General features: G+C 39.6%; 1 protein-coding gene across 2 annotated transcripts in view; it reads left to right on the top strand.

Annotated features, from left to right (window-relative positions):
- The first annotated feature begins 59 nt into the window (after positions 1 to 59).
- mcu (mitochondrial calcium uniporter) overlaps positions 60 to 14,665 on the top strand; it is a 60,134-nt gene continuing 45,528 nt past the window's right edge. Inside the window, exon 1 of one of the 2 annotated variants that reach the window (XM_015056179.1) lies at positions 60 to 227. In XM_015056179.1, the coding sequence (XP_014911665.1) occupies positions 111 to 227 (117 nt within the window). In that variant the 5' untranslated portion in view covers positions 60 to 110. Of the gene's footprint in view, positions 228 to 482; positions 682 to 14,665 lie in introns of those variants that run through there. The other variant, XM_015056180.1, reaches the window with a different exon arrangement.

The raw sequence follows: 14,665 nt of genomic DNA, 5'->3' as shown, positions 1-14,665 counted from the left end.
CCCCTCTTCCCTTTGTTTGTCCCCGTCCCGCCCGCGCCAGTCCCTTCCCGGGTAGGGGTTTTTTTTTTTTTTTTTTTTTTTTTTTTTTTTTTTTTTTTACTACTACAGAGATGGCTGCGAAAGTGTGCAGATCGGTACTCCTGTTGTCCCGGAGCAGCGGAACGGCGGCCGGCAGCCTCCCCGTAGTTGTCTCTTCTTCACAACGGCACCAACAACACATAAGACCGGTAAGTCCCAGGACGACTGAGCGCTCCGAGCGGAGAGGGCTGCACGGAAGGGTAGGGTTGGGAGGAAGCACCGGGCGGGCTGGCTGGACCGGAGAGAAGGCAGCGCTGCTGGCTGGATGGCTGCTGGCTGGCGAGGGGGTTTGCTAAGGAAGTAGTGCTAACTAGCCTGAAGATTTTCCGCTGCTGCCTCGCGTCCTCATGGTTTGGCTCCTTTCGGAAAAAAGGTGAGGCTGAAGATGAGTCAACACCCCTCTGTTGTGTGGTTTTACTAATCCTCAGCGGGACGTGGAGCTTTGACAGGAGGCATTGCAGTTTTTTTTGTTGGAGCACTTGCTGAAGCTCATCGACACCCCACTGGCTCTGCCCCGTTCACTGAAGCAATCTGCCTTTACACTGAATGCTTCACGTTATTGTCCTTCAACTTCACAACCAGAGCTTTTCACTGGGGCTGCATGTGAGTTAAGATTTTGGATCATTTCCTTGCATCTGCAGTGCGATGTGTGGTTGGAGTGATTAAGCGGCCACATTTGACTGTCATATTTCCATGCTTTTGCAATAGATGTTTGACATTTCCATACTCTGCGTGTAGAAGGTTGCTGGGTTGGCTTTATGGGGTCTTATCTGTGTGAACTGCAGCAAAAACTCAGAATAATGAATATCTGTCCAGAGCCAAAGAGGAAACCTACACATCTGTGCGTGAGTGTGTGTCAGTGTGAGAGGTAGAATGGGGAGAAAGTGTGTGTGCGCGCACACACATGCATACACATGAACATGGAAGCCCGCACTTGGATGATGTCAGACTCTGCTGGATGCTTTCTCCCCTCCCTGGGTGTTTCCCCGTTCCGCTGGGAGATCCTGGGTTTTCCTGCAACCTCATGCAGGTCTTGGACATGGCCTCTGTTGTGTGTGTGTGTGTGTGTGTGTGTGTGTGTGTGTGTGTGTGTGTGTGTGTGTGTGTGTGTGTGTGTGTGTGTGTAGATGCAGCTTCACTGTGGCTCACAATAGAGAAGGAAGGTGATTGTGTTTGCAGAACTTGTTCCTCTCTTGGTGACCCCTTCCATTTAACTGTTTATTACCGCCTCTATCTGAGGTTAAAGGTGAATCAGGGAAATCATTTGGAAGTAAAAGAATGAGGATGTTCTAACGGTCCTTTTACATTCGGTTATGTTTTTGTTCTTTTGACTTCCTTTGAAATCATACTTTTCCGAGGTGTCGGAAAATTATAGATGCCATAATGCTACACCACATCCTGTAAAAAGGAGAAATGTACTTTGATCAGAAATAAATTATAACCACTGAAAAGTGACTTCCACTGCTTTTTTTGCATGTCAAATGTTCTTTTTCCTTTAACCATGGATGCTACTTTGACACTTCCACTATAATCTTTTACTAAACAGCCACAGTCTCTTCAAAAATTGTTTGAAGAATCTGAAGGTGTTCTCCCGGACTCCGGATTCCCAAACCATTGGGTTTTGATGGACACCGGTATCAAAGTGCAGGTTTTAAAAAGATACTGTTTCAAAAGGACCAAAATGTTCTTTAACGTTGCTGTTAAAGTTTAGATTTCTTTCAATAAGATGCCTGAGGTTTCTGTGGGAGAAAGGAACACTGTAGCACTGCTGCACACTGTCCGTCAGCTGGCTGGAGGAAGGGTATTAGACTATTTTCCTCGCATGTTTGGGAAAGACAAATTTAATTGCTTGAAAATACTTCCAGTTGTCAAGGAAGACTGTGGCAGTCTAAAGGAAAATGTTACAGATAACGCAACCCCAAAAAGATGTTAGAGGTATTTAGGCGGTTTTAAAAGTACCCAAACAGAAAATTTGCCTTAATAACAATTTAGTTTTAGTTTTAGCCTATGTTACTTTATAAATACACGAGAAAACCCCTTTAAGGAGGAAGATGGAGGAAAATGTCTAATTTGCTAGTGTTTACTTGACAATTTTGACTAAATTTATCAGACTAAATCTAGATTTTTGCTTAGGTGTACACCAATATTGTCTAATTATTTTTAATTAAAATATTGTCTTATTTAAGTAGCAGCAGCAATAATTAGTTCTTCTCTTTAAAAAAAACAACAACTCCTGGATCATGTTAGACATTTTTGTTTTAAACGTTTGTATAAATACACTGACGCTGGGAAACCTTGACATGTTTTTCTGAGCATTCCCATGAGATTCTCTCATCGCCTCATTCTGCATTTGGACCTCAGTGTATCTGGACCGGTGAGGAACTACCTCAGTTTTTCTATTTTCACTAGAAGCTCTGGGAATCCCCGGGATTTTATTAGCTGGTGATCTCACTCAGTACTAAGTAGGTTGTCAAAGTATTATGGATTTTTAGTCCAAGTCTGAGGAGGGGTATAATTTTATCCTCCTAGTGTCCTATTTAAACCTTCACTGACTCCGTTGGGTTAGTCACTGCTCTGCGTGGCAGCCTTTTTAAAGTTTTCATTTCCTTTCGCTCTCCTCACATTACAGTTTTGTTTCTTTGTCACAGAGAGACTCTTTAGTCCACTGAAGTGTTGCTGTCACAGCTTCTATAATGCAGGCCTGTCAATTTGTGACAGCCAAGTGTCTGTATTCATGTGGGACTTCCTCGCTGCAGAAACAAATTTTTGTTTCCATCTCTGTATTTATAAAGCTGCAGAGGGATGTATATGCGGTTGTCCTGGAGCTCATAGTCTGTGTTTGCAGGAATGGTTTTCTGAGTGCTTCTGCTATCCTAATGTAGTCTCAGTCATGATGTCCTCGCTCCCCAGGGACGGAGAGCAGACAGAGGGCTCCAGAGACTCGTGGACTGGATTTCTATTAACTAGGCTGTCAAAGAAACTCCATTTTGACGTCTGGGATTTGTGAAAGATTTATTTCCATTGCATAAGCTAATCAAAGCAGAATTATATCAAAAGTAACCCACAATCTAATGTCCAAATTTGAAGTCAAAGATTAAGCCGTTCCCTGTACTTATTTATTTCCTTTTAAGCCGACTTGCTCATCAAAGCTGAGCGCCCGGCGCCTTCAGCCGTCGCAGTCAAAGGGTCTTGCTCTTAATCCAATCAGAGTAGGAGTAAACTCATTTATTCCCGCTGCGCTCACAGACTCTGTGCTCGAGTTAGCAGGATTAGCCTGATAAGAGAGTGACGGGAAGCTTTGTGACTGTGCTGAAGGTGATAAGGTAGCAGAATGATTGATAAGCTAGCCATCCACCCAGACAGTTTCATTAATGTACTCCACCCTTTGCACTCAGTGGTTTCTGACCCCATTTTTGACACCAGCTATGCACATGTATGCCTGAAAAGGGCAGTAGATGCAATATAAACTCTTTAATGTGGCCTCGGTGGTGGAATGTCACACTTTGGGTCAGTTTGGCTCGGGGAGGTGATGGACAGCTGTGTGGCCTCCTTTGAAGACAGAGTGTGAAACTGTCGTCTCTTTTGAGAATAAAGAATCCATCCGTCCATCTGTCCTTTACCATCTCGTTTTAGTCTGTTCATCCATTTGTCCATTTGTCCGTCCATCCATTTGTCAGTCCTGATCGGTAGGGTTTTAATGTTTGTCTGTAGGATGAATATTTAAAACCTGACCTAATTATATCTTTCATAAATTCATAGAGAAGTTTTGTATTTATATTCTACTGTATTTATTATTCATTCTTCTAAATATGGGCTGAAATGTTCTGGTAAAATAACATAAAAACATGTACAAACTCTCTGTTTTTGACAATTACACAAACTTCTCATTTCACATGGAGCCTCCCTGTCAGAGTAGAGTCCTGCTGATTTCTTTGGTCTGCTTGGGTAATATTTAGTAATGCTCAGAGAAATTGTCTGTGTGCACGGAGAGAGTTTCTCTGAGTGGGTGAGAAAGCTGATCCAGATTATTTTCCTACAGAGTGATCTAGTGTTTCAGTCAGAGGTTAGTAGCTACAAAGTGAGTCATTTGCTGAATGGATATTCCTTTCAAGTCTATAAACCATTCTGTGTCCTTGCTGCCGATCATTACATGCTAACTGTTTCCACATCAGGATAAAGCGTTTGCCATGGTGGTTGAAACTTAACCTTTGAAAAGTGCAATTACGCTTAATGGGAGCAGATTGTGACAGTGGACGTTGTAAATGGAGCACAGAAATTTAGTTTGGGTGGTAGGGGAGGAAACTGAGTCTGTCACTTACAAGTTTTACAAAATAAGTGTATGTGGTTGTAATCAGACCTGCGTGGATCCTAACCAGAATCCTTTCCTCTGTGACGTTGTGCTTGTGGCTCATGTGGTCTTTGTAAATATGGGGCGAATATTGTAAAGCACACAGAGAAGTAAATGTCAAATAAATATGTAAATGCAGCACATTTTCTCTGGGTGCTTAACTTTTTTTTTTTTTTTTTTTGAGTCCTACACTTTATATATAACAAATATATCATCATTAACTACAATATTAATATTGTAAGACGCTCTGGGTTCCCAAACCAGACACCGATGACATCAACCAAAGACGATGAAGATGAGAGGCAGATGAGAGAGGAAGGAGGAAAAGATTGAATTATTGCAGTCTTGGAGCATTGCTGGTTTGTAGTTTATTAAAATATTTTGGATTCAGTGAGATAATTTTTAAGCCAGTCTCATGAAAAGGTCTTGAGTTAGTGGAGGTGTTTTCTTCAGACTGTGAAAATGAGCTTAGCTTTAAAGTTTAAAATGTTATTCTTATGGACCCTAGCGGCAGGTTGAGTATCTTATAAAATGTAGGCGTTGCTTATCTTTGGGCGTTTCCCAGAAATTGAATGTTTTGTTGCACCATTATAGAAACAGTGCTACTGTTCTCTTCATGCAGGGTTTGCAGTCAACAACTGGCTGACAGTTAAATTGCAATGCTCTAAGCACAACACAGCAGCAAACTTCTTATGTTATGTAATGCTGTAGTACAGAAATGACAACCTTACCTGAGACTGCAGTCATTTGGCGCTCATGTAGCAGCTGGTCCTTCTACGCAGTCACAAACATCCTCGGCTTTCTCTGCTTAATAATCTGTGTTTTCACCTGTGAAACTAGAAGCATGTGACCAGATTTCAGTGCTGTTTTCTGCCACTATATTTCATGTAACTTGAGGTCATTTTTGTGTTTCACTTTGTGTTTTAGATGCTCCTGATAAGGTGACAGTATTTTTATTTTTTATTTTTTTGCATACGGGTGTGGAAATGTGAGCGGGATGCCTGGTTTAAGGTGTGACCACAGAGAAAAGATGCTTGGCCTCATTCTATAATTCAATTTCAACGTTTATTCACAGAAAGCAGAGAACACCAGTTCTGCCTCTGAATTTAAAACCTGCTCTTGAAAGTAATTTAGCCCTTCTGGGGTTTATGAGATGCAGTCACTGGGCAAACATGTCAATATGGGTGAGTGCAAAATACAAAGAACATATAACCTTTACCTGTTAGACGTCTTTTGCAGGCATTTTACAGACTTCAATGAGAACATATTGATAAAGTTCTGAGTTATGCGATATATATATATATATATATATATAGTTTTTTTTTTTTAGTACAAAACTCCTGCCTTCAAAGGCTCCAGTAACAGAAAGGCTCCTGCAACCTTTTTATAGCTTTCTTAAAATATTCATTAGTATTAGGTGAGCAGGATTACAAAAAGGCTCATCAAAGGCACAAGATGAGTTTTATGGTGACAGAGCCAATGCTACTGGAGCCATTAACTTTGTGTTCTCTTTATTTTTCTATCCTATAGAAAGATTTCCTGGCTCAACGGTTTTGTGCTTAGCCTTGCTTAATTGCCAGTCTGAGCTCTTGCTTTTGTTAACTCCGTGTATGTTCTTCTTTATTTGATAACTCTGCACCAGTGCTGCACACTTAAATACACCAGAACCTTCAGAAGCTTGGTCAAATGTGTAAAAACAACACAACATTGCAATAAGAAGCTTATTCACTGGACTTGGACTTAACAGATCTGCTGTTATGGATTGGGCACATTGTCACCAATGCCCCAATTTAGAATGTCTTTCAATATTGGGACTCGTTGAGTTATTAATATTGGATTGGTGCGTCTTTATATGTAGCTGAGTCTGAATATAGATTAATGTTAGAATATGTTGGAATGAATTTGAATAATCTGAATTGAAATTTGAACCAAAATGGATTTTAGTTTGATATGAATTGTTTGGCTTGAAATTTAATTTACTGATATCTCATTTCCTAAAGCATTTTTCATACATTTTTAATTTATTACATTGTATATTCTTTAACGTACTAAAGCTGAAGCTCCTGTATAAAAAGAGATGAATTTCATCCCTTTGTTGCTTCACCATCCTAGAAAACAAAGGGATTCTGCTCTAGTTCATTGGTGCCGAGAGGAAAATCTCCTCATCCAGTCCTCTGCTAGATTTCCAAGCTTCTGTGTTCTCCGTTTCTCCCTGCTCTCCCTCAGCACATCACATTACAGCACCTGCTCAGCATGACACCCTTTCTCACGCTCACCAGCTGTTTGCCCCGTAGTCAAAGGAATTGTTTTAGGCTGAGGTGGTTCAGGTTACTGGGCTGTATTTAGCGAGGGAGGCTACAGCACAATCCTTCAGATGCAAACTGGACGTCGATGGCGTTGCATTCTGCTGTTGTCTCGTTAGAACGATGTTGTCGTGTTATAATGAATGAGGCTACAGTGATGGACAAAGTCCTCATTAGCACTCTGGAAGGGAATTTCACCCTTGAAGTGGTAAATGACTGGTGAACTTCTGCCTTTGGCAAACTAATTAGCTGCTTCCCATGTTTCTGTGTGGCCCAGCGTGTCTCCAGTCAAGTCTGAAAAGGACATTAAACTGAGCCAGTGTGCGTAATGTGATGATGGATGGAAGCAGCGCCTGGTTACCCTCCTTCTCTCCGGTCTGTTTGGACCCTGTGCTGGGAGGCCAGGTGAGCCGGCAGCTCCAGTCTGAAGGTCATCGGCCACCCACTCTTTATGTCTTTTCGATCGGAGATTGGCCTCATTATTGGGGTAAATATTTAGGAAATATGTCTCCAAATGAGCAGCTGACGTCGCGTGAAAGGCAGCTGTTCTCTGAGCCTTCCTAATGGAGCAATAAATGATCACAGCGTTGCTTCAGATGTTTTAAATGAATTATGAACAATATTTTCATGCCTGTCTTAGCTAAAACTAAAATAAGTATTTAGTAAATGCATAATTTAAGTGGAGAATTCATTCATAAGAATTGGACCAATCAGGTATTATCTGTCAGATATTGATTGATTTCTTGTTTTCTTTTGAGTTTTATTGGTAACACTCTTTAAAACTTAAGAGCTTTTTAATGCGCTTGTTTTACAAAATATGTAAATAAAAAGATGAGCTAATTAGGCTTTTCCTGGTCACTAACAAGTTCATAATTTTTAGGTTTGAGGTTTATTTGTGTCACTATTTAAAACCTAATAAATAACTTTATTTATACCTCTCTATGCATGTTTTTTTTATATATAATATTGATTTGCCTAAATATATCTGCAAAACACTGCTTTACTTTATTATAATGATGCAAAAAAAAAACAATCTGGCTTTTTTTTGGTTATTTTGATTTTCTTTTAGGTTTATTGGTACCACTATACTCTGTAATATGTGATTGGTTAACCTGGACAATGAGTTAACTATAGACCAGTTCAATTGATAAGGGTAGTAGTAGTGACCACTAACTCTGATAAAATATAAATGTAACCCATATTTGTTTGGTATTTTAATGACTGACATGATTAATTAAATATATATATATATATATATATATAATTTTTTTTTTCTCCTATAGAAGTCTGCCACTGTTGGAGTCCCATATTACCGGTGCTGGTTATATTTAGTTGTCAATATTTGGAGGTCATAGACCTGAAAGGGATGATGGCTACAGACTGTGCAATTTGTCACAATGAAATTTTTGTCCTGCAGAAAATCAGGGCTGCCTGAGCGTGCAGCTAATTAGCAGGACAGAGGTACGGTTGACCTCTGCTTCAAGAAGTATCGATCACTTGTACGCTTGTTTACCCAAGTTTTTGTGAAATAATGAAAGCTCCAGTGACGGATTGATGATGGCCAGATATCGGGGCACTGGCTAATGACCGTTTAACTTAAAGTAAAAGAAGATGTAAGATGAAACCCCATCTCCTTAATTATGCCTTGTCACTATTATTAAATTTTACACTCATCACACTTTAAGTGAAACGCATTTTGATTTAAACCTTGTTTTTAGCATTTTGAACATTTAGAGGTAAAACTAGCCAAAAAGTCTGGCTATCATTCTTTCCATGTATAAATGGTAACTTTTTAAATATTTGATGGCTCTTGTTTCTCAAGTACTTTAATCTGCTTTATTCAGACTCAAATTAAATGTGATTTAATACTGATTATTATTGACTCTGCACCTTAAATTGCCCATAGGGTCTATTTGTTTAAGTATATTTAATGAGGTGGATTAGAAAAAAGCAGAATTGCACTTCAGCTTCCCCCACTTGTTGCTGCGCACTTCCAGCCAAAGGAAGTGCGCAGCAACAAGTTTACAGTTTATCGTTGTTTATGGTCAGAAAACATGGATGGCCTTAAAATGATGATCCTGTGCTGCCCCTCTCCCACATACTGCTGGTTAGCTTTCTGAAACAAGGCTGCATTGTTTTCCCCTTGTCTACAAGATAGACATTCAACTGCTTGGAAATATTTTCATTAGTACCCAGACACAGACCAAAGCCCTCACTCTTGCTATCCCAGCAGATAGCCTGACTATTTAACCAGCTGTTATTTACAAAAGAGAAACACCCAAAGAACATTAAACATTCTGTGCAGCATTCACTGAAAAACTAGAATTTATGTTTGCTTATGTCTGTGTATTAAAATTAATATAATGATTAATACATAAATGATTTAAGTTGCATAACTATTTTGTAAATGTTTTATGTACTATAGTTACAGTAGGAATAATTGCATCTTGTTTAAATAAAAATGGTTGGACCATAAAGTGCATTTATGTTTGAGATTTCATGGGTAAATAATGTTAAAACTCAAGGTTAAAATTATGTAGAGATTCTCAAACTAACCCATGCCTGGTATCAATATTTAATTAATTTAATCTAGAAATTGAATCTATATTATTACACTATGATTATACTTAGAATTTTGATTATAAAGTCATAAAAAGGACAGAAATTAATAGTTCAATCCAAGCAATCTGATCTAAAAGATCTTTGTAAATTTTATCTCTGCTGTTTCTCATATCAATTGCTCTGTTGAGCCGTTTATCTAAGCTTCGACATCAGTTATCACAATACTATATGTTTATTCTTGCCGCTCTGAAATGACGGATGTCAAGTTTGAGGCAGAAAATTGTCACATCAGGGCACCGCAGCGAGAGGAGCATCGCCACTTCAATAAAAGCAGCAGGAGAGATAAAACTGGCTCGGCCGTCAACAGCGAGGCAGCTCTTAATTGGAACTGGAAACACCATGCATGAACGAGTCCTATTTTACTAATGGAGTAATTTGATGGAGATCGCTCAGAGGATGAGGGGGATTCTGATGTGAGGATTCCCTTGGCCTCATCTTCACCCCCTTTTATTAAACACGACCTAGCTGCCGTTTTTCTCACCGTCAGCAGAAATAATGAAATGATCATTATTCGAACTTTAGGAGCGCAGAGTTTTATTCAGAAAACAATTACCTGCTCTCGGCATATGCAGTGAAAAAAAAACAAAAAATAACGGCAATAAAGAAACATCAGAATAGGTAGAGGAATGTATGCTTTGATAGAGGCATGTGGCAGCTTATCTTTTGAAGAAGTCTTGTCTTAGAATAATGGGTAATCCATTGCTTTCCCTTCACTACACAATTTTGCCTCATTAGGTTACAGTTTAGCTAAAATGGACCACAGCGAGAAAACTATCAGTCCGATCAAATTGAAGCCAAAAGCTCAGGACCTTCCAGGGTAAACATAAACATGGAGGAAGTCCTCCAGTTCCAATCTGTGTTGGTTCGTTGGATTAGTAGCAAGAAAAGTCTAATCTTATTTTTTTATTTTTATTTTTTTAAAGTCTCACCACTTTCTTGGGTCATATCCCTAATTATTGATTCATTTTTTGTTTAGAATATCTAAAATGCTGACAAACTGGTGGTGTGACCATTCCTGTTTTATCCACAGTTTTCACTCCACGCCTTTGATTTTTATTTTTACGCAGTTATGAGACAGCGTTGTGAAACCTGAAAATGCTTCTGTGCAAGTTACTCAAGTTGTTGCTAGGTAACCAAAAAGAGAGTGTGTTGCTAGGTAACCAAAGTGTGAGTGAGTTAGTTGATTCCACCAACCTGCAGTGAGGAGTTGAGCGGCTGAAGCCTTTCCTCTGCCTACATTCCCCAGAGTGCTGTGCGGTTCTGGATCAGAGTTCAGTGAAACTATTGAAAAATCTACCAGCCGTGTTGATAGAAAAGTCTATCGCAACATATAGTATTAATGATTTATTGTCCAGCTCTACTGTGAGGGCACAGAGTTATTTGAAAACCAGAGAAAAAGAGTATGTGCTTTGAGAAACAGCAAAAAACCCCCAAAAACTATAATGGCCCAGACAACTAAGATCGTACCTCTTCCTCTCCTCCACTTGAGGATGATGATTCTTCAGAGGCTGACTTAGGTGGTTTCCTCTGATAAATCCACCTGATAACTGAGGAGTAGTCAATAGCTGAGGCGTTCCTGTTTCAGGGAACTCTGCGTGTGGTTCAGTGTTGCTCTTTGTAGTGAAACATGCTTCACTTGTCAAGGATATGAGGGTGTTTCATGGTTAAACGGGATAAAGAGAGTGTTGTGGCAATATGGTTGTTTTGAGGCCTTTACTTGGAATGGGATTGTGTGTAACTAAGGAGTCTTCTCAGCAAGGCGCAGTGCCAAGCTGGCTGCAGATTGTCATTTCTTCTTCAGTGCTATTTCTACCCTGGGTGGTTGACATGGATAAGCTAAAGCCGTCACACACACAAAAAAAAAATCACTTGAAGCCGTCAAGTTTGACATCTTTTGCCTTGGACTGCTAAACTCCTGATGGGAACGGAAAGTCTGTTTGTGTAAACATATGCAAATTGTGCTTCTTAAAGTAATTTATCAGCTTTTGAATGTAGTGGTACTCAAGGACAATGTTTTATTATTATTTGTTTGTGCTTTACTTTCTGTTGCACTTTCATGCATGCATTAAAACATAATTACTCTAAGTTTATCACTTTTCTTGGCTAGGGAACATTTTTGCACTTTGAGCTGAACCTGGGTTAAAGTCTTTGCCATTTTATGAATACCTAATCTTCTCTTGGAGCTTCTTGGAGAAGTTATACTGACTCCTCTAAGCTCTCCAAAATTCAAATTTTCTCTTCCTTTCTGCATCTGACTGCTCTCTTCCTGGGATTAGATGTCTATATTTTGTGAGGGATGCTCATGAATGCCTCATTAAACCACCAGAGGTCAAGGGGTGAGATTTTAAGTGAGACAGAACGGGCTTGGAGCACATCCACAGAGTCAATGATCCCCATGAAGCAAGGCTCTGTGTTGGGCTTGATGCCTGCTCCATTTGCGCTGTAATTACCCAGATTGTGGCGGTGCCATGGTAGACACAGGCACTCATGAGGGGTATTCACCATGGAGAAGATAAACAAAAGGTGTACACCTTGATCAAACAATAGACTAAATCCTGAAGTCCCTTTTGTATTATTTAGAAGCGATTAGCTGAGACACCAGAAAATCATGACTTTTTTTTGTTTGTTTGAATTTGGTGGGATTCTTGATGTTCTGTTATAATGCTTGACTCTAATAGGAAAGGAAAACTGACTATTTTGTTGCTAAATTATAATTGCATCAGGAGTCTGAGCCTCGAGCCTGGTCAGTTTTAATTAACTTACTGTATCACCACAGGAAAGTCGATGCTTGGAAGCACATTGGAATAAACATGCCAGAAAACTAGGGTTGCATGCATGACGGGGGATAAACACACTATAGGTAAATGCATTAAGAAAATAAAAAATGGGATGTCATGAATTTAGGGCTTTTAGGCATGAAAGACAACAGACAAAATCAAGAGTTTTATTAGATTAAATTTATTGTCGACTTCCTGAAATTTACACAGGGTTAAAAAATATAGATCGATATTCAAATCTATAAACGCACGATGTCAGGAAAATCTGTAATTGGAATACTCTTGCTGAAATCATTGATGATGATTATAATTAATGAGCATTTTCCATCCAACTGGCCTCATAATGTACTGACATGATATTGACTGATTTGATATATTGTGCAGCTCTTACCCCTACTTGCATTTGGTTAAGCGTCAGTGCTCCGTTTTGCAGCCATTAACATAATTCTGGCCGAATATTTGACCCATTTTTTTGGCAGAAAGCTTCACTTCTGTTAAGATAGTTGGTATGTAAGCACAAACCTTGATTTTAGATGTCAAAAGAAGTGTAGTGTTGATCTGCCTTATCCATTCTGAAAAGCAGTTTTTATGTATTTGTTAAAGGATAAGCTAAAAATGTTTAATTATTATCTCCTTTACTGAAATTACCCCACAATATGATGCTGCCACCACCTTGTTTTACAGTTGGTTCAGTGTTCTCAGGTTTGAAAGTCTCCTTTTGACTCTATCAAACTTCATTTCCTTATGACTGAAGCGATCTGTCTTTAATGTCGTCATAAAAATCGTGTCCAGAAGGCTTTTGGTTCTTATTTATGGGCACCCGGAATTGTGAGTCGAGCTAAAAGGTATCCGCTCTTTCTCCCTTGTATAGACAAATTGAACCTCTAAAGATTAGAGAAAATGTGCAGTAAATTGAATCTTGTGGACCTAGCCTCGGTCTTGCAGAGCACAGTCTTCTCTCTGCTCAGCCAGTTTGAGTTAAATGCTTTTGTAAATATCTCAGTTTCTATGATTCATTGTTGTTGAAGCCCTGTTGTGAAAAAGCAACTTTCTTTTATTGTTCTGCTCCTTCAATGGAAGGAAAAAAAGAAACAAAAAAAAACACTTCAGTGTTGACTCATGGCAAGAATGGAGCTAATCAATACCAATAATACGCAGGGACACTGCTAAAATGCTCTTATTTGAATAAAACGACGGCATTCTGCTGTCTTATTAGGAGTCATTGTGAATTAGTGGGTTTATTAATGAAAGCTGACACCCACTGTTGTTGTTCTCGGACACTGAGTTACTGCCACACTGTTTGTAGTAGTAGCTGTTATTTATTGTGCAGGTGCTCTTTGGTTATGAGAAGCTCGGCATTTAATGAAGGCCTGGCGTCAGCAGAACCGGGGAGGGCTTTTCCCTCGAGCTCTGACTTTTGTTTGCAGACAACCAAACGTGTACGAAGCTTAAGCATTGCTCAAGGTGTGCTACTGCCATGCTAGCCTGATCATAATTAGATAACCAAGCTGTGAAGTCAAAGGGTAACGTCCAGTTATTACCTTTGCTGACACTTTGTTCTTTTTTATATTACCCGGGAGAAGTATTCATGCCCATTTAATGCGTTTGTGGGGTTTTTTTTATTTTTATTTTTTTGCAACCACAAATGTTATAGCTGTTATTTCAGGAGTTTTATGAGGAATTTATGTGACAGACATAAAAGTTTTCAGTACAAAGTTTTAATTTTATTTGACGTGTGCAGCAAACACTTAAACATTTATAGCCCAAGCAAATCTGCAACACCTGCATAATGACAGTGGGACTCCCTTTTTACCCTGATGCCCCTAAAATTCAGTGCAACTGGTTATCTTCAGAAGTCGCCTCACTGGTAAGTAAAGCCGACTTTCTGTGTGTAGTTTAGTCTCAACTGGGTTTAAAGGTTTTTCTTTGACTGCATCTTTCACCTTGAGGGTGGTGCATTGAGGGTAAAGTGTTTCCTAGGGACTTCTGAAGGCAGGTGGCTGCACTGACTTTTGCATACGTGTGTATGTATGCATACCACAGTTTTCAGATATTTATTCCTACAATTTGAAAATCATGTTTTATTCCACTGTACAATTTGGGAGCATTGTAGTCTTGATTTATCACAGGAAATCACATTGAAGTAGAGAGATCTGTTTCAGTTTGCAACAGGCACTTCTGAGGGTGTGAGTGCTGTTTGCAGGTTGCTGTAACGTTGAGAGTTGAAAGGAAGACTGTGGTGAAAATCGGCTGAACTGGAAGCCGTCTGTGGTTTTCTCGTCTTCATTCAACACGCTTAAAAGGCAACAGAGCGGCGGCGCTGTCAGAGGAGGTCAGGGACAACATCGGTACCTGCTGTGTGCACCCCTCGTTCTGCCTGTGCAGCCTCTGCCGATTCTTGCATCAGCCTGAAATTTGAACACTAATGCACACACGGGCTTCCTCCGAACATCCTGTTTTACCGCTGTCAGAGTGAGGATTGTTAGTCAGCTGTTTGCAAACGATAGACGTTTCCACTCTCACTGTACTGTAAGTCA

Source organism: Poecilia latipinna, unplaced genomic scaffold (genome assembly GCF_001443285.1).
Source record: "Poecilia latipinna isolate Pla-1442-1.1 unplaced genomic scaffold, P_latipinna-1.0 Scaffold1362, whole genome shotgun sequence".
In the NCBI taxonomy this organism is placed as follows: Eukaryota; Metazoa; Chordata; class Actinopteri; order Cyprinodontiformes; family Poeciliidae; genus Poecilia; species Poecilia latipinna.
This window is presented reverse-complemented; position numbering and strand designations above follow the sequence as displayed.